Below are 23,708 nucleotides of genomic sequence, written 5' to 3'. Positions count from 1 at the left end.
GGAGGCTTGCTTTATGCATATAGCTGACTAATCGGGCTTGTTTACATTTGCAGTTGGGGGGGGGGGGCAAAAACATGTGGCTGAGACTCATTTTTACCACCCACTTCCGCACCCTCTTAAGCTGCAGAGGCAGTAGCTGGGGGTGTACAATTGCCATTGCTGCGATGCTTTAATTTGAGGCTGCAGCAGGAATTATACCCCCTGCCACTTTCAGCGTGCACTTTCGCCTACCGAAGATGAATGGGGTAAAGCTGCAACTTCTGTGCAATTGCATGCACTGTATGCACTGTATGCATTTGCAGTACAGTAGTGCAGCATTTAGGGGGTTAAACAGGTGGCGAGGAGGTGACATATCAACTCCTTCTTGCCCGGCAAACATCTCTGAAAAGCAATCCAAACGCAGATTGTTTTTTAGAGGAGCAGCAGTCTATGCCACAAGTGTAAACAAGCTCTTACTGCGGATTCAGTTGTACTTGACAATATTCAAAACGTACTGTATTATCTTTTATTAATCAGGATGTCCTTTCACATACAGTATGTAAAATCAGTATGCAATTGTAGCAGGTTTTTCAGGCATTGAGCCTGATGTGGGTCTGCCATTGTTACCGGTTACCTCTCCAGCCCATGTGAGCTGCGACCCTGGGTGTGAGAACTGAGACATTGACAACTCCGGCATCTTTGTTTTTTGGTTTTATTGTAGATTAGGGGATGGGAGAAGGGAGTGAGTGGGATACTCCTTAGGCTCAACTAAATACACTTGGGACTTTATCCAGGAAAAATGTCTATTAGCGCTGCCTTGACGCCAGCCGACGCTAGCCAACGCTCACTGACTCTCAGAACACACTGTAGCTTGATAGAAGTGCTGAATCCTCGATTTTTAGTCCAGAAGATCCAGGACTGTGGATTATAGAACTACTGACACTGCGGTACTACAAAGTCACTGGCTACTTCCTCCAGCCTTGCACTGGCTTGAGGTAGTTTGTTGTAGGTTCCTGTATGGCTGCAACTCTCAACTGACACTTTGTACAATCCAGGGCCCAAACTGCAGGTGCCCCCATTAACCTTGAACTCTTCGGGGTTCACTGACTATGTACCCCCTCGGTAACTTCAGGGTCCTCAACCTAGATACCCCTTCCCTCAGCTAGCTGACACTGGATCCTAGAACCTCTTCCGGAGTGGCCCCTCTGACTCTAGGCAGACCCCCAGGGGCAATCCTCAGTACTCACGACCTCTGTAGGCTTTCCTGGGACTGGACCCCTCTCGTTCGCCGCAGGTTCTTGGCACACCGGATCCCCTCAGCTCAACTCAGCACTCTCTGGATTCCCATGCAGCACCCCGAGACATCCGCTTCCTCAGACAGTAGGAGAGACAGCCGTTCTCTCCCTCCTGGGACTCTGCTCCCGCCAAAGACACTGTGTCACGCACTTCCCCCAAACTTATATCCACTCCCAGAATCCTTTGCGGCATAATCTGCCTTCTGGGGTAGCTACAAGCTTGAATGTGTCCCCTGATTGGGCTTCTTCCACTACCCTATGAGAAGCCTCTAACAGGAGCCAGTGAGGAGACTTCCCCTTCAGCAAACACATCTGGAACCCATGACACCCTAACTAACAGAAATCATGGCCCTCCTGTTAGGCAGACAAGGCCCACTATACATTTACCTAGCACCTACCTGTAGGGTGCTACACCCACCCCACACCAAAATGAGTCAGGTCCCTCTGACTATGAGGCAGCCGCCTCCTATCAAAACTCTGCCAAAAATCAGGAGTATCCCACAAACCTGGAAAAGGGAAAAAAGAATTTACAAATAAATTAGCGTGAAAAAATATATCTTTACACTCTGCTGTACATGTATAATACACAGTTTAAGGAGCATGTTAACCGATGCACCCCCCACCAAATAAACTCCACCTTGTGGAGAACAACAAAGAATGCCTGTTTGGCATCTTCGCCCTGGCTGGATGACCTTGTCCCGAGACTGGTCAGACGAAAGCCAGGTCAATACCAGAATCAAGCGGATTCAGGATCAAGACTGACAGAAGTACAAGCTGAAAGACCATCCAGCAATGATCCCACGAAGGGCCCAGGTTTATGTAGGCTACTAGGTTCCAATATCTGTTGTAGACATGCCCGTGTGTCGTGTGTCAACATGCATGCTGTTGCGCATGTGTTCCATTCTTGCCCACTTAGGCTCTCATGCCAGAAAAACGATCTCCCTGATGGCTGACAAGATGTTCTTGACAATGACCACCACACAATTGCTTTTTATCTCTATTTTTCCTTTATATTGGCTTTTCAAAGTATCAGGTGCATTAATATAGAGATTGGATAAAAGGTTTAGTGTAGCATAACACTTTTGGTAGTAAAATAGTACATTTTGTATAGAGATGTACACATCAGACCAAAGAGAGGGACATCTGAGGATCAATGAGAGACAGGGGGATTTGGTCTCCAAGGAGGAACATCTGAAGATCAATGAGGGACATGGGTATTTGGTGCCAAAAGAGGAACATCTGAAGATCAATGAGGGTGTCAGGGAAGACATGCCCGTACAGGTGGAGGTTCTCAGCGCAAATATATGCGCATGCACAAGCCAGCAACTGTTCAGGCAAAATTACATGGTTGTGGACCAAGGAATGTGCAAAAGCAAACGCGCATGCGCACTCGTGCATATGTGCGCGCACACACGTGCAAGCGCCTGTCACTGATGGTGGCGCCAGGCGGGCTATTTAAACTGGCTGCAGTGTGGACTCATTGCTGTTTGGTCTGCAGCTTCTGTGTGTTATTGCTGTTTCTTGTGCTGACCTCTGATTCTGATCCGGCTTACTCCTGACTTACGTTTGTCTGCTTAATACCCCGACCTCGGCTTGTTACTGACCCAGCTTGTCTGACTCTGCACCTGCATTTCCAGTCTGCTTCAGCTGCTTCTTCAGTCTGTCAAGCTTTGTGCCAGATTACCTATCACCAGCCTGTCTGCTGCACATCCTCCTGCTGATTGCTGCCATGCGGATTACTGGACATATTGCAGGCACCCCTACTTCTACGTGCTCTTGTGGCTGCTGTCTCCATATTAGTAACCCCCGAGCCGGTGCTGTACGAGAGGCTCTACTCTACACGTCAGGCTCCCTGACCAGGTACGTGACAGAGGGACAGGGGGATTTGGTCCCAAAAGAGGGACATCTGAGGATAAATGAGGGACAGGGGGATTTGATCCCAAAAGAAGAACATCTGAGGATTAACGAGGAACAGAGGGATTTGGTCTCAAAAGAGGGACATCTGAGGATCAAAGAGGGACGGGGATTTGGTCTCAGAGGAGGAACATCTGAAGATCAACAGGGGACAGCGGGATTTGGTCCTAAAAGAGGAACATCTGAAGATCAACAAGGGACAGAGGAATTTGGTCTCAAAAGAGGAACTTCTTCGAATCAATGAGAGACAGGGGGATTTGGTCCCAAAAGAGGAACATCTGAGAATCAACAAGGGACAGGAAGATTTGGACTCAAAAGAGGGACATCTGAGGATCATTAAGGGACAGGGGGATTTGGTCTCAAGAGTAACATCTGAGGATCAATGAGGGACAGGGGGATATGATTCTAAAAAGAGGAACATCTGAGGATCAATGAGGGACAGGGGGATTTGGTCCCAAAAGAGGGACATATGAGACTTAATGAGGGACAGGGATATTTGGTCCCAAAAGAAGAACATCTGAGGACCAATGAGGGACAGGGAGATTTGGTCCCAAAAGAAGAAAATCGGAAGATTAACGAGGAACAGGGAGATTTGTTCTCCAAAGATGGACATCTGAGGATTAACGAGGGACAGAGGGATTTGGTCCCAAAAGATGGACAGGCCCTTCAAATGAGGGACAGTTGGGAGCTATGGATATTCTCACAGCAACTGGAACAGCGGCTGTCAGGATACAATAGCCAGCAGAGGAGATGCCTCCATCCACAGTGTTTAGATATATTCATTACCCTAGCATGGAAAAACCTTAACATGCATGGCTAGCCTTAGTTAGATAAAAGCTAGATGTATTTTTCCGGAGCCGATTCAGCATTGTGCCCCTGGCAGCTGGGTTTTTATAGTGGCTCTCAATGCCCTTCCTGCGGAGGAGGGTGTACAGAGGCGATAAGTACAACACACACCAACCTGGACATGCCTTTCTGCCAGGAATATAATCCTCTCATAATCCTTCTTTATATTGCTTACAAAAGACACACATAAAACCCTTTTTGTATTATAACAGTATGTCACAAGGCTTTACACACATGAGTAAAATTAAAGGAGGACAGATTATACCTACGGACGTGTGCAAGAAAATCTTTCCTATTGCCACTATTTCATGTTATCTAGCAATTTTAAAAAGCAAGCAAAGCTACTTCTTTGATATTATAATGCATTTCAAGCGAAACTAAATTAAATCTGAGCACTGCAAACATACTATACATACAAAACATACAAAAGTCTCAATGTACATTTTAATGAAAGTTTAGACTAGGGTGACCAGATGTCCCCAGTTTCCAGGGACAGTCACCGGACCAAGTCTGTCCCCTGTTATGTCCCTGGATTGGATTTAAACAGGTGCCTGGGCAATTTCAAAGACAGTCAGTGCAGAATTAAAAAAAAAAAAAAACATCAGAATTACACCCCCCGCTCTGCTGCTCCTACTAACTTGGGGGGGGGGGTATTTTTTCCATTATCTGTGCCCCTTTCTGATGATCATGTGCTGGTCAGAGCGGAGGGACTATTTCTTCAGTTTCGGGTGCATGCCCATCCTGCTTCCTCTCGCAGGTTCTTCTGCCTTTGGCTCAAGTCCTGGCCAGCTGCCTGTTTATCTATCTCCTTGCCTTCCACGGGGAGTGATCTTCCTCCACTCAGCACGGTTCCCCACCCAGTAGGAGCCGGGGGCCCGGAGAGTGAGACTTGAGAGGCTGTGAGGCGGGCAGTGGCGGTGACAGGCAGAGTGAGGCAGCTCAGCTGATAGTGTCCAGCAGCAGGAACAGAGGAGAAATGGATCCCATCGTGGGGCTGCCAGTGCCTTCAAGGCTTCAACACAGGGGGGCTTTGGGGGTGTCTGTGAATAGACTATATTGCACTGTGTCTGTCTCTCTGGCATCATGGATGGTATCATAACCCACAGGCAGGGGGCGCTCTATCATGGCTCTGGCTAGCAGTAACTGTCACAGTGTGTTACATAACATGGCTGCTGGGTGCTGGGTGCTGATTATTGGTCATAGGTTAGCAAAATCAGAACCCAGCAGGCATGTTATGTGACACACTGTGACAGAGCCAACCAGAGCCATGATAGAGTGCCTGCTGCTTGTGAGTTATCATAATGTTGATGATCCTAACCAGTTGCTGACCGCCAGCAGTACATATACTGTGGCAGGTCAGCTCTGTCCCGCGAAACTACCTAACTGTACGTCGCGGGACCTCGAGTGGTCGCCCATTCACTGAGGGGGAAGCTGATCTGCGGGTCCGGCGGCCACGATTGCCGCCGGGCACCCAAGATCGCTCCCCATGGAGACAGCACGGCGGCCTGCTGATGTAAACAAGGCAGACTGCTGTTCTGTCAGCAATGAGCACAGGGATCTTGTGATCCTCCTATTTAGGAACACAGGTCTCTGTGTTCATTCCACAATTCCATCCCCCACACAGTTAGAAAGCACTCCCTAGGTACATATTTAACCCCTTGATAGCCCCTGGTGTTAACCCCTTCCCTGCCAGTGCAATTATTACAGTAACAGTGCATATTTTTAGCACTGATTACTATAGTAATGTCACTGGTCCCCCCAAAAGTGTCAAAAATGTCAGTTAGGTGTCCGATCTGTCCGCCCCAACGTCGCAGTCCTGCTAAATTACCACCATTACTAGTAAAAAATAAATAAATAAATAGAAATGACATAAATCTTTCCCCTAGTTTGTAGACACGATAAATTTTGCGCAAACCAATCAATGTACACTTGTTGGGATTTTTTGTTATCAAAAATATGTAGCATGTATGTTTATTGCACAAAAAATAAAAATCACAGAGGTGATCAAATACCACCAAAATAAAGCTCTATTCGTGGGGAAAAAAGGACATCAATTTTATTTGGATACAGCGTCGCACAACCGCACAATTGTCCGTTAAAATAACGCAGTGCCAATTTACAAAAAATGGCCTGGTCATTAAGGGGGAAAACCTTCCGGTCTAGAAGTGGTTAACCATTTGCCGACCACCCCATAGCAGATTTACTGCTACAGGGCGGTCGCGCTGAGCAGGATTATGTGTGTATATATATATATATATATATATATACACACATAATCTTTATTTATTATTTATACATATATTTCTGGGTATCGGAGCAAATCAGTTCAATCCCATCCCAATTATTTTTCCCGACTCCTCCTATGCCCAAACCCCTTCTGACCCAGTCATGCCAGTCCTCCGTCTAAGGTTTGCTCTTTTTTCTCCGGGCCTCCCTTTTTGTTTTCCATGGTCTCCCACATATTTTATATTTTACCAACAATTGAGTATTGTGGTTTAGAAGATGTTGGTTTATGGCGCTACCACCGTGCACAAACAAATTTGTGCAAGAACTAAAAATTATGAATTTATAAAATATAGGATATACCTGTAAAGAAGTATAAAAAGTGCACTGTGCTCAAAGAATTAGCCCTTGGGCAAATAAGTGCTGAAATAAACAGAAAGTGCAATGTGCTGCAGAGTATAATCTGTTTGCTGAACCAAACGAATGAAGTGTACTAGTGCTAATACAAATCAACAAATCAATTAATGTGCCAGCTTTCTGAGTACAAATCGTGAAAGAACCAACTGGTATTGCTTACGAAGCACTTGCCGAAGTGCTAAGATAAATAAAAAGGTGAATATTGTTGCAAATACATTTATTGTGATGTCCCCATATTGGGGGTGAACAGAGTATGATTATAGCCATAAAAGTGATGAGATTCCAATCTGTGCGTGAGTGGCACCTGCTAGGCGCGTGCTGGGAGTGCAAGTGCTAATACCCGTGGTAAAGCACTTACCAGGCTTACTCCCTTGTTCCAAGTAGGGGTCGGTTGGTAGCATTCCCACTGTGTCACTCTGCTTCTAGTGATATGCTGCACGTATGAAGCTGCTGTATGAGGCTCGACTATTTGCAATTTCTCAATGATAATCGTTGATAGGAAGTTCACGTTCAGCTCCTCAGGTGTTCGGCCGTCCGGCGCTTCCGCGTTCCAGGGACGAAACCACCTAACCGGAAGTGACTAATGAAGCTGTGTTGCCGCGGTACGCGTTTCGTCACTGCGACGTCATCTGGGGCGGTGCCATTTTATGTACTTCCAGTGTTTATATAGGTCTCCGTATCCTAGTGACCATAATGTTTACCTCCACCATATTGGTAACCAATTTAGAAGTCACGCGGCGGCCATATTGGTAACCTTAAGGCGCTTTGCTACAGGTCAGTGTATACATGGATACGGTAGGCACATTTCATCATGTGAACTTCCTTAGACAGTGGTTTCCATATGCATTGCTAGATTCATACTTTTTAATGATAATAATGGTGCAGAAATTGTGCTGTCGGTGCAAAAAAGAAAATGCATAAAAGCGCATAAGAAGTATGTGCAATATGGACCAATGTCTAAAATGAGTGAAATAGATAAAATAATAATAGTTTATTGAAAATTAAAAAGTTAATTCTAAAAGAATTAAAAAGTAGAATTTATTTTTAAAAATTAAAATGAGATAAAAATGAATAAAATAAATTAGACCACTTAATTGAGGATGCTTTTGTATAAAGAGGAGGTACTAGTGGAAATGAGGCGGGGCTTGTGCATGAATGGGACATGAAATGAGGCCTTGCTGGGCGTATTTTAAACGGCATCTGGGAAAAAAATTTGAATAGGTTCTGATAAAACTGTTGGATGCCCATTAGATAAAAAGGCAAAAAGAGGGGGGGTAAAAGAGCATGATAAAAAAGCATGATAAAACATGATAAAACTGCATGGTAAAAACGCATGACAAAAAAAGAAATGATAAAACCAGAGTAAGACCAGGGTAGAAAAGGAGGGTGCCTAAAAGTCAGTGAGAAAACAGTTTAGGTCATTGTCTATATTGAGGCCTTCAGGCTGGAGAGTTTGTAATAGATATATCCATTTTGTCTCGTTGCATGATACATTAATTCTTTTGTTACTGCCTCTCCAATCTCCCTTGATTTTATCGATTGCATAAAAGGTCATACCTGAAGGATCTTGGGAATGTGCTGTTTTAAAATGACGTCATACAGTAGGTTTGCCTTTCTTTATATTTTTTACGTGTTCCCTTATTCTAATGAACAGTGGTTGGGTGGTTCTACCTACGTTCTGTAACCGACAGGGGCATTCGATCACGTATGTCACATGTGTACTTGTGCAAGTGATTGTCTCATTGATTTTGTACTCTTTTCCCGTTGATGTAGACTTGAATACTGATTTCCTTCTTTCTTGTTCTTTATTGGTCCTGCATGGTAGGCATTTTCTGCACCTGAAAAAACCTTTTAGGTTGTTAGGAAGATGTACTGTTTTAGGAGGGTCTATCACATTTTGTACCAACCTATTTCTTAACGTGGGCGCCTTTCTGTAGATAAAAGTAGGTTGGTTGGGCAACATGTGTTTCAAAGTTTTATCTGCTTTGAGGATGGGCCAATGCTTCTTTATGATCTTTTCTATGGCCTTATGTTGTCTATTGTATCCTGTAAGGAAGGCAAAATCCAGGTTATTGGTTTTTCCTCTTTGTTGTTTGTTGTCATGAATCATATCTTCTCTCTTCATCTTCTCTATTGCGTTTTTGATGTTGATCAATTCCTTCTTCCTGTACCCCTTTTCCATTAATCGATCGATCAACATGTCTGCTTGTGTGTTGTAGTCATTGAGGTCACTACAATTTCTCCTAATGCGCATTAACTGTCCCTTAGGGATATTACCTAGCCACTTTGGATGGTGGCAGCTTTTCTTTGGGATATACCCATTTCTATCTGTTGTCTTGAAGTATGTCTTGCTTGCCAATGCTCCATCTTTCTTGAAGATTTCTAGATCAAGGTATGCGATCCGTTGGGTGTGCCAGTTGCCTGAAAACGTGATTCCATATGCATTAATATTTATTTCGTCGAAGAAACATTGTAGGAATTCCATGTCTCCTTTCCAAATAAGTACGATATCATCTATGTATCTTCAGTAGTAGCCAAGATTAGGTCTGTCAATACTGAATATTTGCTCTTCCTCCCATTTCTGCATGAAAATATTGGCCACGCTCGGCACATACTTGGCTCCCATGGCTACGCCTTTGGTTTGTGTGTAGTATTTCCCTTTGTACCAGAAATAGTTGGAATTCATGGCCAAATTGAGTCCTACCAAGATGTAGTTGATCTGCGCTTCTTTCATGTCTGTGTGTTTATGTAGTGCCCACTCTACTGCTTGTAGGCCATCCTTCTGAATGATGTTCGTATATAATGAATTTACATCGATGGTAACTAATAATTCTTCTTCTGTAGTTGTAATATTTTGAATTTCTGATAGAAATTGCTTTCTGTCTTTTAGGTAAGATTTGCCTAAGGGTACTAAAGGTTGCAGGTGTTGGTCGAGATATTCTCCTAATCTGGAGTGTAGAGAATTTATGCCACTTATTATGGGCCGTCCTGGTGGTTTCTTGTCATCCTTATGTATTTTCGGTACATAATAAATGACCGGGGTCCTCGGTGCCTCTGGGCAAAGGTATTTGGCCTCCTTTTTATTTAGGATACCCATCTTTTTGCCTTTGTCAACATATTGATGTAATGTTTTTTTGTACTTTTTCTTTGGGTCTCCCCTCAATTTAATATATGTGTCCTCCATACTCAGTAGATGTTCCATTTCTGCCTCGTAGTCCTATTTATCCAGTATTACCAGCCCTCCTCCTTTGTCCGCTGGTCTTATGACTACGCCCTTTTTCTTTTCCAGCTTTTTGATGGTTTCCCATGTGTTTTTTTTCTTTCTTATTCTTAATTTTTAGTGCTCTTATTTCTTCCTCCACCATTCTCTTAAATACCTCCAAGTTCTCACTTTGGGGGTTTTTTGGGTTAAAGGTTGATCGTTTTTTTAAGTTCGTTTGTCTATAATCCATATTAGTGCTGGGTGTTTCTTGGTTTTTCTTAATTGTGAAAAATTTCTTAATCTTGAGTTTCCTGACATATTTCTGAAGGTCAATATATGTTTCGAATTTGTTCATATTTTTGTCTGGTGCATATTTAAGTCCCAGATCCAACAGTTTAAGTTTCCTCCTCATCAAATACCGTATTGCTTAGGTTAAAAATTCCTGTTCCTATTGTTCCCTTCTTCTTCTTTTTGCCCCTCCTCGTTTTCCTCTCGGTTTCTGTTTTGTTCTTGGTAACTGTTTTGTTCTTGGTAACTTTGTGTGTCCTATCTTCTTTGTCCATTGTTCCCCCCTTGGGGCCAAGGGTTCTCCCTATGTCCCCCTCCTTGGGGTCCTTGTCGCCATGATTGGTGCCACCAATTGTCCCTCTGGTGCCCCCATTGGCCAGGTGGTCTGTGTGGTCCTCCTCTTCCTCGTGGTGGTCTTCCCCTGTTGCCCCTCGAAAAAAAACCCTCCTAGCTGGTGGTGGATCCCTGTTTTCATAATAGGGCTCTTGGTAGTCTTCCAGGGGTGAGTAACTGTTTTATATGTGGTCACGTGTTCCCTTTCATTTCTCTGGGTTCTCATGGGTCTTGTATTATCCTGTTTGATTGGTCTGGGGTCTTCCCCACTCTGTCTCTGGTCAGTTGGTCTGTGTGTGTATTACCTTTGTGGGGGTCTGGTTGTTCTGACCTCTACCCAAGTCATCATCTCCATCCTCTGATGGTTCCCTGGAGGGGAAGCTGATGGGATCCACATGGGTTGTTTGTCCCCCATATATTTAATCCATCTGCCATTTATAAACCTCTTGGTTTTTGTAGTCCGTCACGTCCCTTTTATACTTCTTCTGTTTTTTGCCTTGGATCGTCTTGTCATATTTTTGTATGGCTTCATGAAGTGCTTTTTCTTTATCTTTATATTCTTTGTTGTCTGAGAAGGGGGCTAACTGTTCTATAAGTTGTATTATAATCCCCTCAACCTTCTTCAATTTATATTGTCTCCTTTTGATAATCAGCCCTAGAAGGTCTTTCTCACATTTGTTGAAAAATGTAAACCAGTCATCCATGTATAGTGGGTTATTGATATGGTCATTAGGTGCAATATCCCACCTCAGTCTCCTGGGTGTGATGTTTTCTTTTGTGTATTTATCTAGAGTGGATATGTCCCACCACACTCTCAGTTGTTTTTCCATGTTATGTCTAAGCTGTTAAAAGGAACTGTCCATGTCCTGTCTATTAATGACCTGGTCAAAGATGACTTCAGGTGCAGAAAATGCCTACCATGCAGGACCAATAAAGAACAAGAAAGAAGGAAATCAGTATTCAAGTCTACATCAACGGGAAAAGAGTACAAAATCAATGAGACAATCACTTGCACAAGTACACATGTAACATACGTGATCGAATGCCCCTGTTGGTTACAGTACGTGGGTAGAACCACCCGACCACTGTTCGTTAGAATAAGGGAACACGTAAAAAATATAAAAGGTTTTGCAAAGCATAGCCTATCACATCATTTTAAATCAGCACATTCCCAAGATCCTTCAGGTATGACCTTTTATGCAATCGATAAAATCAATGGAGATTGGAGAGGCAGTAAAAAAAGAATTAATGTATCACGCAACGAGACAAAATGGATATATCTATTACAAACTCTCCAGCCTGAAGGTCTCAATATAGACATTGACCTAAACTGTTTTATCACTGACTTTTAGGCACCCTCCATTTCTACCCTGGTCTTACTCTTTTACTACTTTTACCATGCGGTTTTATCATGTTTATATCATGTTTTATCATGCTTTTTTATCATGCTCTTTTACCCCCCCCCCTCTTTTTGCCTTTTTATCTAATGGCCATCCAACAGTTTTATCAGAACATATTCAAATTTTTTCCCCAGATGCCGTTTAAAATACGCCCCAGCAAGGCCTCATTTCATGTCACATTCATGCACAAGCCCCGCCTCATTTCCACTAGTACCTCCTCTTTATACAAAAGAATCCTCAATTAAGTGGTCTAATTTATTTTATTCACTCCTTTTTACCTATGTGCATGTATTTGTGTTGCATACACACTCCATAGCGCAGGTATACCCCATTTTTATCCATCACCACAATTGAGTATTGTGTTTGCTTGCACTAATATTACTTTTAATGTAATGATAATATGCATTCATAAACATTTGTGCAAATATTGTGAGACATTAAAAACTGCAAATGCCACCCTCTTATTCTCCGGGGTCTCTGCTTTCAGAAAATACGTAATTGTTTGGAAGTTTAAACTATATTTTTTAGCAAAAAATAAAAAATAAAGAAATAAAAATTCCCTCTGTAGGCAAGAGTAGCAGCATGTATCGTGTTTTTGTGCATTTAGTGCTCCATAGAAAAATCTCTAATTGGAATGTGTTTCCTCTTCTTTTCATAATACATGAGCAAGAAAATGACATTTAAAATGTACAATAACAAGCATTAAAAAATGTAGGCACACACAGTAAAGCATGTAAAAAAGTATGTTTTTTTATGTGCATGGATGACAAAGGGCCCTGATTGATTTTGCTTGTTGCTGGGACTTGCTGTGTAATGCCGGCCTTACATCTGTAGAATTTTCTTCAAAAGTTTGGACAAGAAAGTATAAAAATTGCTCGTTCAACCATTCAATGGTTCCTTCATGGACTGAACTAATTTTAAATTCAGGTACTTTTCATTTACGTAACATGTCAGTTTCTCAATTTTTACAGAAAGATTGGACAAGTGCATGTGCATAGGATTAGTTAAAATTTTTCTTGGAAGGGAGCTGTTTTAAGAATTAGAATAAGGTTCTTTCACATTAGATTAAATAAAAATTTCCCATCATTGACCTTCGTTTTTTTCCCTAGCTCTGGTCAAAAACAATTGTCAAACTGTCCTCTTTAACCCCAAGATAATCAAACAAATTTTCTGAAAATTACAATTTTTGAACTAAGTTCTACAGGCGTAAGGCTGGCTTAAGAGTTATCTAAATTATTTACATTTTCTTTTTCTTTCTCATACAGAAAACGGAGAAGTTAAAGTGTCACTAGGCTGTGTATCTCCACTGGAATTTAGCTACAAGGTCTTCAAGCTTTTGAACACTAGCAGAAGTCAGGTGGACAAGTCCTTTGGCATACTTACTGTCCATGAATCTAGCATGACCCTGTGCTTTTATCCGCCATCAGCTGGCCAGTTTGAGCTGATGGTATTTGCAAAACCCAGTGAAGCCAATGATCCCTACAAGTGGGTTTGTTCCTACCAAATTGATTGCCCACAACCAAAACATCCACTTGGGTTGCCTGAAAATCCTTTTCATTTTTGGGGGCTACATCCAAGATCAAAAGACTTGGGAGTAACCAACTGTAGCCTCAGGGAAGACCTGATTATTGCAGAAAACGGTGCTTTGACTTTTACTTTTGAGACATCCAGAACCTTGTTGGCCAAGTTCCAGCTGATTCACCCAGAACTCTCGGAACCGTTCAGTAAGAAGTGCCTGGTTTCCCAAAGACAAGACAACCAACTGGAATGTCATCTTCTATTTCCCTTTTGGGGATATTACAGACTGTCTTTATTTGTGAAAGGCCAGGAAGGAGACAAATTCCAAAATGCTGCTAACATGTTCATCAACTGCAAGAATCCAATCAACCACAATGAACTGTTCCCACCCAACCTCAGCGTTCACTGTGGACCTGGAACCAACACTAAGCAAAATGGTCTCACCAGCCCCAGTCATGTTTGTCCCATTATAAACACAACTACTGGGAAGTGCAACATCACCTTCCATACCCTGTGGGACTTGGAGGTTTTTACTTCTCTGGAAAATAATAGACTGAATAACAGTTTGCATTCCTTGGACCGATACTGTTTTATAACACACCTGGAACATAAGATAAGTCTGACTGTCCATCTGCCAGAGTCAGGACATTATAAGCTCAGCATTTTTACAAAAAGGAAGGAAAATGAGGAATATTCCCACGCCTGTGATTATGTCATTCAATGTGCATTCACTAATCGCTTACTCCCCTTCCCCAAAGTTTATAGCGCTTGGGGTCGCGGCTGTATCTTACTGCAGCCAAGATATGGACTCCTCCATGCAGAGAGTTGGGAGAATTTTAGAGTGAAGATCCCTGGAGCTTGTAAGGTTCTTGTTATTGGGCCTGTAAAGACAGAACTGCAGCTTACCAAAAATAAAATCTGGGAGGGGAAAGTTTTTACGGGCACTCCAGGGACACTCCTAAAAATAGCAGTGAAGTTCACACCAAATGCCACCACAATGGACATTGCGATGTCATTTAAGACCCAGAATTTATTAGACAATGAATCATCAGGCTAGGAAATGAAAGCATGTGTATATTATTTACGAGGAAAATGGATAGCAGTGAACATTGTAGTGCTGAGGTGCTGGGTTAGGTTCTCCTGGAGACCACTATCTGCATGGAGTTTGTATGATTTGTTTGTTGTGTGTGTTTCTAATCTAAAAGTACTGTGATACTAGCATTGCCCCTACTATGTGTGGACAGGATCCCTAGATTGTGAGCTCCTTTGAAGTCAGGGAGAGGTGAGAGTGACTCAATGATCTCTGTAAGGCACCGTGGAAAAATTGTCATTGCTACATAAATAAATGTTGTATTATTGGAAAAATAAGTTTTTTAATTATTTCATTATGATTAAAAAAAAAAAAAAAAAAGGATTACTTGTCTATGAATTATACAATTGTTTAGCATCAGAATCAGAATACTTTATTGATCCCAAAAGGGTAATTATTGCAACACATGAACAGAAACAAGACACAATGTATGCCACTTTACCCTGTTGGAAACCAAGAATAAAGCCTAAGCACACACGATGAGATTATTCGGAGAAATGATCGTCCGTTTTTTTGGGGTTTTTTTGCATGCTTGCCTCCATATAGAAGATGAATAGGTTACTAAAGTACAAAAATTCTTGTATGATACAATAAAAATTTGGAAGTAATGTAATGTATTTTTATTGTATCTTCGGACGAAAACTCTGATTACATGAAAATCGTACGATCTGGAAAAAGAGAATTTTCGTGTTTTTCCCTTCTGAAAATTTTGGACGAAAGCTGTGTACAAATGATCAGATTATTGTATGATCACTTCGAAAGCATTATTTTTTGTATGATACTCTGATCGTGTGTACGGGGGTAAAGGTGCAGGCATCTCCAGGGAAAATCCGGTGATATAAGAGTTTATTTTTAAACAGAGATTCAACATTAATCTGTTGCTGTGATGTAGAGCCCGATGCCTAGGTCAACTATAGCTGCCATTGCTGCTTTGAGTTCCTTAAAGTGTTACTAAACCAACAACAGTAATATTAGTCTATTAGGCTACCTCCAGGCCCACCGGCCCCTATCTATCCATTAGAATACATGTGCTCCCACTGCTGGAGAATATCATAAATTTACAAGGATTAGGACTGCAAGTAATACAGAGTGCCGTGAAGGGGCCTTGCAGCTTACACATGCGTTTGCAAGTGTGTGCTAACTATACCCCTGGTTTTAATGCCAACTGTTACATAGGATAATTTGGTTGGTAAGCAGACTGGTTGGTGGGTTGAGCTGGGAATTTTCTTTGGGTTTGTCTAGGTAGCGTTACTGTACTTGGTTAGAGCACAACGCTAAAGTTCCTGGCCAGATAACACCAGGACTGGACATACAAGACAAGGCAAGGAACGTAATCTGCAGCTTTATCAGGCAGAGGACAGCAGCTAGCAGCAGAAACCTGGGACAGTCCAAGGTCAGGCCAGGTAGCGGCAAACCGAATCCAGTAGACAGAGAATATGTTGTTGGAAAAGACATGGACTTTAACGGCACTAGGTAGGTAAAATATAACACATTTTATTGATTTACAATTAAAAGGACATTAACAACATAAATACTTCGCCTCAACTGAGGCGCTGATACGTGTAACCATCCTCACTAGGTATTGGTATGTAAATACAGTCAAGACAATAATCGCTGCAGTAATCCAGTAGACAGTTCCAAGGTCAGACCAGGTAGTGGGCAAGCGCAGTCCAGTAGACAGTTCCAAGCTCAGTCCAGGTAGCGGACAAGTATAATCCAGTAAGCAATCCCAGGTCAAATTAGGTTGCATTCCAAATTAGAAGTCTGGGTACAAGGCAGGGGTCAGCAATGAGGGATTCAAACAGGGCCGGCCTTAGGTGTTCAGGCGCCTTGTGCGAGCTAATCCTGTGGCGCCCAATACCACCCCCCCCCCCCCACGCATTTTCTTGCACTTTTTTGCACTTTATTTCACTATTCTTTTTTATGATCACTAATAACTTAGCCCCCCCTTACATCAGAGATCCCCCACACAGAGCCCCCTTACATCAGAGACCCCCCTCACACAAAGCCCCCCTTAATTTAGAGCCCCTCCTACATCAGAGAGCCGCCCGCACAGCCCCCCTCGAATAATTCAAACGACATGTAGGTTGCTTTCACACTGATCAGTTTTTGTTCCATTTTTGCGTTAAAAAAAGTGGAAGAACTGTTTAGACTGGGGGTCCATTGCTTGCTGCATTTTTGGTGCGGTAAAAATAACGCACTAAAAACCCACCTTCCCACTGAAATGAATGGAAAATGCATCGAAAACGCATCGAAAACGTTTCAAACACAAATGCAACCGTGGCCGTTGCCTTTTTAGTGCGTTTTTTTTGAGTCACATGACCTTTTTCCTTAGGTGCAAAATGCACCAGAAATGCAGTAAAAACACAGCAAAACGCATATGTGTTTTTACCATGTTTTTGCAATGGAGCAGTGTCAAAGTAGCCGTAACACAGTAATTGACAGGCCACAACAGGAAAGGAGCGAGGCAGCAGATGCTATCACAAGCCCAGATACCTGGGGTTAACTAAACCTTCCTATCTTTTACAACCAAGGAAGAGGTCATCTTAGCCTCTGTCTGATTTACAGTTGCCATGGTGCTGGCAAGAAGCGGTACTTCATAGGCAGTTTCGGATTTAGGGGGTGTATAGCAGCCGATTTTGTTTTTTTAACTGAACTTTGGGCACGAAAGCTTCCATTTAAATATTCTCCACAATAGTCATAAAGGATAAAAATTTGATTTGTTCACATCAGATATATTCAAACAGAGAAATTACTTTGTATAAGTAGCAGTGACATTATCACTGTGCTGTACAGTCAGCAGTTAATAAGGGGACTGGAGGCTTCAGTTACGAGGAACAATTACAAACATTTAACTTATTCTCCCTGGAGAAGAGATTGAGAGGTAATATGATAGCAATATACAAATACCTCAATGGTGACCCCAGCATAGGAAGGAAACTATTCAGTCTCAGAGAGTCTAACAAGACATGGGGCCATTTATTGAAATTTAAGGGAGAAGCGGTTTAACCTTGAGGCCCCTTTCACACTTGTAAGACTCTAAAGTTGCGCTGTCTTTGGAGTGCAACTTTGGATGGGTGCAACTTGGATACGTCTTTGGCTTTGACCAGTTTTAATGGACAACTGTTGCACACAAGTTGCATTGTATAACATTCAGGTATGACTTTCATGCAACTTCTGAGGGTTAACATTGAAGTCTATGGCCCTCAAGTTGCATGAAAGTCAGACCAGAGTAGTGCATGAACTACTTTGAAGTTGCGCATATATGAATGGGTATCATTGGAAAACACAGGGAACAACATGTTGTGCAACTCTGATGCCCAAAAGTTGTATGACAAGTTGCACAAGTGTGAAAGGGACCTCAGCTGCGTAGAAGGTTTTTCCAGTGTCAGAGCGGTAAGGATGTGGAACTCTCTTTCACAATCGGTGGTGTCAGCAGCAAGTATTGCTAATTTAAAAAAACTTTTAGACGTGCATCTTAGTGAACACAATATACAGGGATATGCAAAATGATTATGGACATGAACACACACACACACCTGGATAGACTAGTGTCTTTATTCAACCTTACCAACTATGAAAATATGAAAGAACATGACAGAGCTTTTTCTTGACAATCCTTTTTCAGATAAGTACAGTGGCACCTGCGCCCCATAGCCATTACCTCAACTGCTATGTGTGTAGCACTTTGCCTTGGAAGGAACACCCCAAAACATTACATACATGTAGAAGAAACAATTGAGTACTGTCTGTGATACTTTTTTAATTGCACTAACATACAATTTTTCAGGACAAGCTTTCAGAGTGTACCCCCTTCATCATGGTCCAAGCACTACTGCTTGGACCTTGATGAGGGGTGGAACACCCTGAAAGCTTGTCTTGAAAAATTGTATGTTAGTGCAATTTAAAAAAGTATCATGGACAGCAAGTGCACTAATTTGGCTACATTTACTTCAAGCATGAACGTGGAAGAAAACTGTTGCAGGAACATACATGCATGTCAATCAAGGTGAACAGGTCTTGCTTGGGTCTTTGGTCAAGAACACAAAGAGATTTTCTTCATGTCATTGACCAATACATGCAGAATTTTCATCCATTGAAGACAAAAATCTGTGTCACAAAAATAATGATAAAAACAAAATTAAAGATCGGCATCAGACGCTGAGTTTTCCCGGGGATGTTTTCCTCGTTAATGAGTTTCCTTTGAATATTTAAACATAGCTAAGATTAAAAGGCTGATAGAACTTCAAAGAGGGAAAGATAAGAAAGATAGCAAACACAATCCCCTAACCTTTTCTGAGTAGGAGAAAGGCAACAAACTGTTTTTGTGAAGTGGAACTAAAAAAAATAAGTGGGAAACGATATGGAGTCTATTTTCTTAAATTTTAGGTTTTTCGCATTTTACATGGGTTTTATATCTCTCTTTAACTACATAAAATAAAGATATGTAGGCACCTGTTTAGGCAGATTCCAGCCCAGGTGCTCAATGCAGACCTCCATGTCTGCCACATGTGCACAGATGGTGGGTTTGAAACCCCACTACCCTATACCTCCTTTTCGCATTTTTCACAACCCCTCTTTATGCCTGAAGCACACTCTCTTGCAGGACACTGCATTTCCACATGGTTTCAGATTAAGGCTCAGCATCTTTTTTGAGATAAGAGATCATGGGCCCTCCAGGGTCCCTGCCCACACTCAAGCCACACCCACACAAAGCCCCGCCTACAGCTTGCACTGCCCACATTACATTTGTTCGTCACACAATTTCTCTAAACTATGTTCAAAATAAATGTTTATTATTGAAAAAAAAAATAAAAAATAAAAATATACATTAAATAAAGTGCAACAATGGTACATTTCCAAAATTAAGGTTTTCATGAATTAACACAACATAACAGGTGCAACAAATGTCTTCTTAGCTGAACAGTTTATTAAAAAAGATATAAAAAATAAAAAGCTCTGACCAGCATGTTACAAAATTATGGCCCTAGAATTGCTCCCACTCTGACGTTCCTGACGATATCATACATATGTGTCGCCATTATTGTTTACATACATGTGCTTGTCCTACATAACACCCTACCTGGATGTGCTTTACAATCATTTTTTAACAATAATTTTTATTTACTTTATATAATTTTCACTGACCACCAATGTAAGGGGGCCATTCCTCCCATCGACCACCATTGTAAGGGACATTCTTCCTTCTGACCACCAATGTAAGAAGTGTTCTCCCACAGACCACCATATTAAGGGGCATTCTGCTCACTGACCACCAATGTAAGGAACATTCTTCCCACTGACCACCAATGTAAAGAACATTCTTCCCACTGACCACCAATGTAAAGAACATTCTTCCCACTGACCACCAATGTAAGGAGCATTCTTCCCACTGACCACCAATGTAAGGAGCATTCTTCCCACTGATCACCAATGTAAGGAGACATTTTTCTCACTAACCACCAATGTAAGGAGACAATCTTCTCACTGACCACCAATACAAAAGATATTCTTCTCACTGACCACCAATGTAAGGAGCATTCTTCCCACTGACCACCAATGTAAGGAGCATTCTTCTCACTGACAACCAACGTAAGGAGACATTCTTGTCACAGAACACCAATGTAAGGGATATTCTTCCACTGATCACCAATGTAAGGTATATTATTTACATTGACCACCAATGTAAGGGACATTCTTCTCACTGACCACCAATGTAAGGGACATTCTTCCCGCCAAAGTGTATTCTATTCCCTATATATAACAGTGATCTCTGTAAACTGAGTGTCAGTACCTATAACACTGTTATATGTACTACAATGAGTACTATTCCTTATACACTGCTCAAAAAAAAAAAAATAAATAAAGGAACACTGAAAACACAACAGATCTCAAAAATATCATGCTGGATATCTATACTGGTATGGACTGGGTAATGTGTTAGGATCTATACTGGTATGGACTGGGTAATGTGTTAGGATCTATTATGGTATGGAGTGGGTAATGTGTTAGTAATGAAAGGATGCCACATCGTTTGATGGAATTGAAAATTATTACCCTACAGAGGGCTGAATTCAAAGATACCCCGAAAATCAAAGTGGAAAAATAATGCAGCAGGCTAGTCCATTTTGCTGAAATTTCATTGCAGCAACTCAGAATGGTCCTCAGTAGTTTGTATGGCCCCCACGTGCTTGTATGCATGCCTGACAACGTCGGGTCATGCTCCTAATGAGACGACAGATGGTGTTCTGAGCTCCTGAACAGACTGAGGTGCAACCTGGCATCGTTGGATGGACCGAAACATAATGTCCCAGAGGTGTTCTATTGGATTTAGGGCAGGTGAGCCTGGGGGCCATTCAATGGTATCAATTCCTTCATCCTCCAGGAACTGGCTGCATACTTATGCCATGTGAGGCTTGGCATTGTTGTGCACCAGGAGGAACCCAAGACCCACTGCACCAGTGTAGGGTCTGACAATTGGTCCAAGGATTTCACCCTGATATCTAATGGCAGTCAGGGTGCCATTGTCTAGCCTTTAGAGGTCTGTACGTCCCTCCACGGCTATGCCTCCCCAGACCATCACTGACCCACCATCAAACTGGTCATGATGAACGATGTTACAGGCAACATAATGTTCTCCACAGCTTCTCCAGACCCTTTCACGTTTGTCACATGTGCTCAGGGTGAACCTGCTCTCATCTGTGAAAAGCACAGGGTGCCAGTGGCGGACCTGCCAATTCTGGCATTCAATGGCAAATGCCAATTGAGCTCCACGGTGCTGGGCAGTAAGCACAGGGCCCACTAGAGGACGTCAGCCCCTTAGGCCACCCTCATAAAATCAGTTTCTGATTGTTGGTCAGAGACATTCTCACCAGTGGCCTGCTGGAGGTCATTTTGTAGGGCTCTGGCAGTGCTCACCCTGTTCCTCCTTGCACAAAGGGGCAGATACCCGTCCTGCTGACGGGTTAAGGACCTTCTATGGCCCCATCCAGCTCTCCTAGAGTAACTGCCTGTCTCTTGGAATCCAGTGGCGGCTGGTGCTCCATTTTTTTTGTGGGGCGGCAAACAAACTTCCTTCTGCCTCACATCCCCCCCCCCTCCCAGTCGCCCGCCTGCCCGCCCACCCGCTTGTCCTCCAGCCTACCCACAGTATTCATGTACCCATGTACATGTATTCAAGTTCAATATAATATTATACATATATACAAATAATATATATATATACAGTATATATTCCATATTGGAATTCAAATGAGCTGAAATCTGATCGACTCATTATATGAGATCACACAGTGATTAAACTCTATTAATAATTTATATTATATTAATCCATATACAGTAGTAATGCATGTATATGGGTAGATATACAGTACAAACATTCCATAGAAATGCAGCAGAGCTATGATTTGCTCCCAATATATAATAGACAGTAATATCAGGTCACAATGTGATTACAGCCACTTCATAGTAAGTGTACTCTCTACCTATGATAAGATGATGGGGATCAGATGGGGATCAGATGGGGATCAGATCCCCATGTAGAGCTATGGTCAGGTCAGCTATGCCCTTGTACACCCAACACATTGTACTCTGCAACTGAGAATCTGTCTGTGTGTGCAGGGATAGGAAAAGTGGCGGCTGGTGGGTCGGTCTGTGCTTCTCCGGCCGTGTGTCTCCTCCCTCCTACTCCTCCTCGGCCAATAAGAATGATTCTCCTTTCAGCCAATCGGGAAAGGGGTCTCACGACCGCTTCCTGATTGGCTGGGAGGAGAATCAGTGTGACAATAGGGAATACTCATTCGCTATTGTCACACAACTGGGTGGGCTCAGGGCACAGAGGGGTGGGAGACAGTGAAAGAGGGAGGGAGGGAGAGAAAAATGTAGGCACAACTCTTGAATCTAGTGTTTAACCACTTGCTGACCGCCCGCCGCAGATATACTGCGGCAGGGCGGCTCGGCTGCACAAAGTCACGTAGATCTACGTGACTTTGTGCACGTGGTTTTCGGTGGCGCGCACGCTATGTTTAGACACAGTGGGAGGCGGGCCACAGGAGGAGCGGCGGCGATTGCCACCTGCCTCCTGCGATCGTCAGAGAAACTGACAGAAGACCCGCCTGCCTATGTAAACAAAGCAGGCGAGTCTTCTGCCACACAGGCAGAGAGAGATCAGGAGTTTCAGCTAAGCTACAACCCCGATCTCTCTGTGCCTGTCACAGAACACCCCCCCCCCCCCACACAGTCAGTCAGTAAGCACTATTAGGCATACATTAACCGGTTAGCAGGTGATTAGATTGTGCCCAGACACACCCCTGCGCACTACTAAATTTTTAGAAAAATGACTGTATAGATTTGGCTACCACTGACTTTGATGAGGGGCAGATTCAACATCTGAACTTTTGATATGCTCGGCTGACCCCAGCTGTCTTCTGTTTATCCTGGGAACCCAAGATTACATCCAAAAAAATGTGGCTTCTCCACAATATGAACCCTGCTGCCATTGATTTAGTCTGCTCATTAAAATAAGAAATACTGATATATCACAGCCTGCTTTTCCAGTAATACAAGATGAGAGAGAGAGAGAGAGAAAGAGAGAGAGAGAGAGAGAGAGACAGACATCAAATCAATTTCAATGCTGGCCACATCAGTATTATGGTTGCCTTCAAAGGGCCGGTTGTATCTGTAAGACTAGACCCCCCCTACATCAGATGTCAAGAGCCCTCCAGCCTCCTTTAAATTATACTTCACCCCTCTTACCTTGTGCTTCTGCCGGGGAGAAGCCGGGGAAGAGGCTGGGAAGCAGAAAGTGCAGAGTCTGGAGGAGGACAAGAGGAGGGCTGGAGTCAACTTCCAGAGTCTGCTGAATGTCGAGACTGTGGGATGTGGAGGCAAGGGGGTGCTGCAGCTGTACACAGAGGAGTAGGATCTGTAGAAAGTTCTGTTCTCTTTTCTGCTGCCGACTCCTGAGATGGGGAGGAGGGTGGCAGAGATGAGTGCCTCCGCGGCTGCACAGAGAAGTGCAAGATCTGGTGGAGGAGTTCTGTCATCCTCTCTGCTGCCAACTGCTGAGACAAGATGGGGCGAGACTAGGGGGGTGCTGTAGCGGCAGGAGAGGTGTGAGGGCCACATGAAATGACCTGGCGGGCCGCATTCGGCCCGCGGGCCTTGTGTTTGACATTTGTGCTCTTGGGCATGGAGTTCACCAG

The 23,708-nt window shown here is 43.0% G+C and overlaps 1 protein-coding gene across 1 annotated transcript in view; it reads left to right on the top strand.

The window, feature by feature from the left end:
• Positions 1–14,472, top strand: part of LOC309544840 (kyphoscoliosis peptidase-like) — a gene marked incomplete at both ends in the record, with an annotated part of 53,854 nt that extends 39,382 nt beyond the window's left edge. Inside the window, one exon of the mRNA XM_082243823.1 lies at positions 13,163–14,472. Within this exon, the coding sequence (XP_082099949.1) occupies positions 13,163–14,472 (1,310 nt within the window). The remainder of the gene's footprint in view (positions 1–13,162) is intronic.
• Positions 14,473–23,708: the final 9,236 nt, after the last annotated feature.

The sequence above is a fragment of the Pelophylax lessonae genome (genome assembly GCF_965119305.1).
Source record: "Pelophylax lessonae genome assembly, chromosome: 1".
Lineage (NCBI taxonomy): Eukaryota > Metazoa > Chordata > Amphibia > Anura > Ranidae > Pelophylax > Pelophylax lessonae.
The sequence above is the reverse complement of the archived record's forward strand: the minus strand, read 5'-3'. Positions and strand labels throughout refer to the sequence as shown.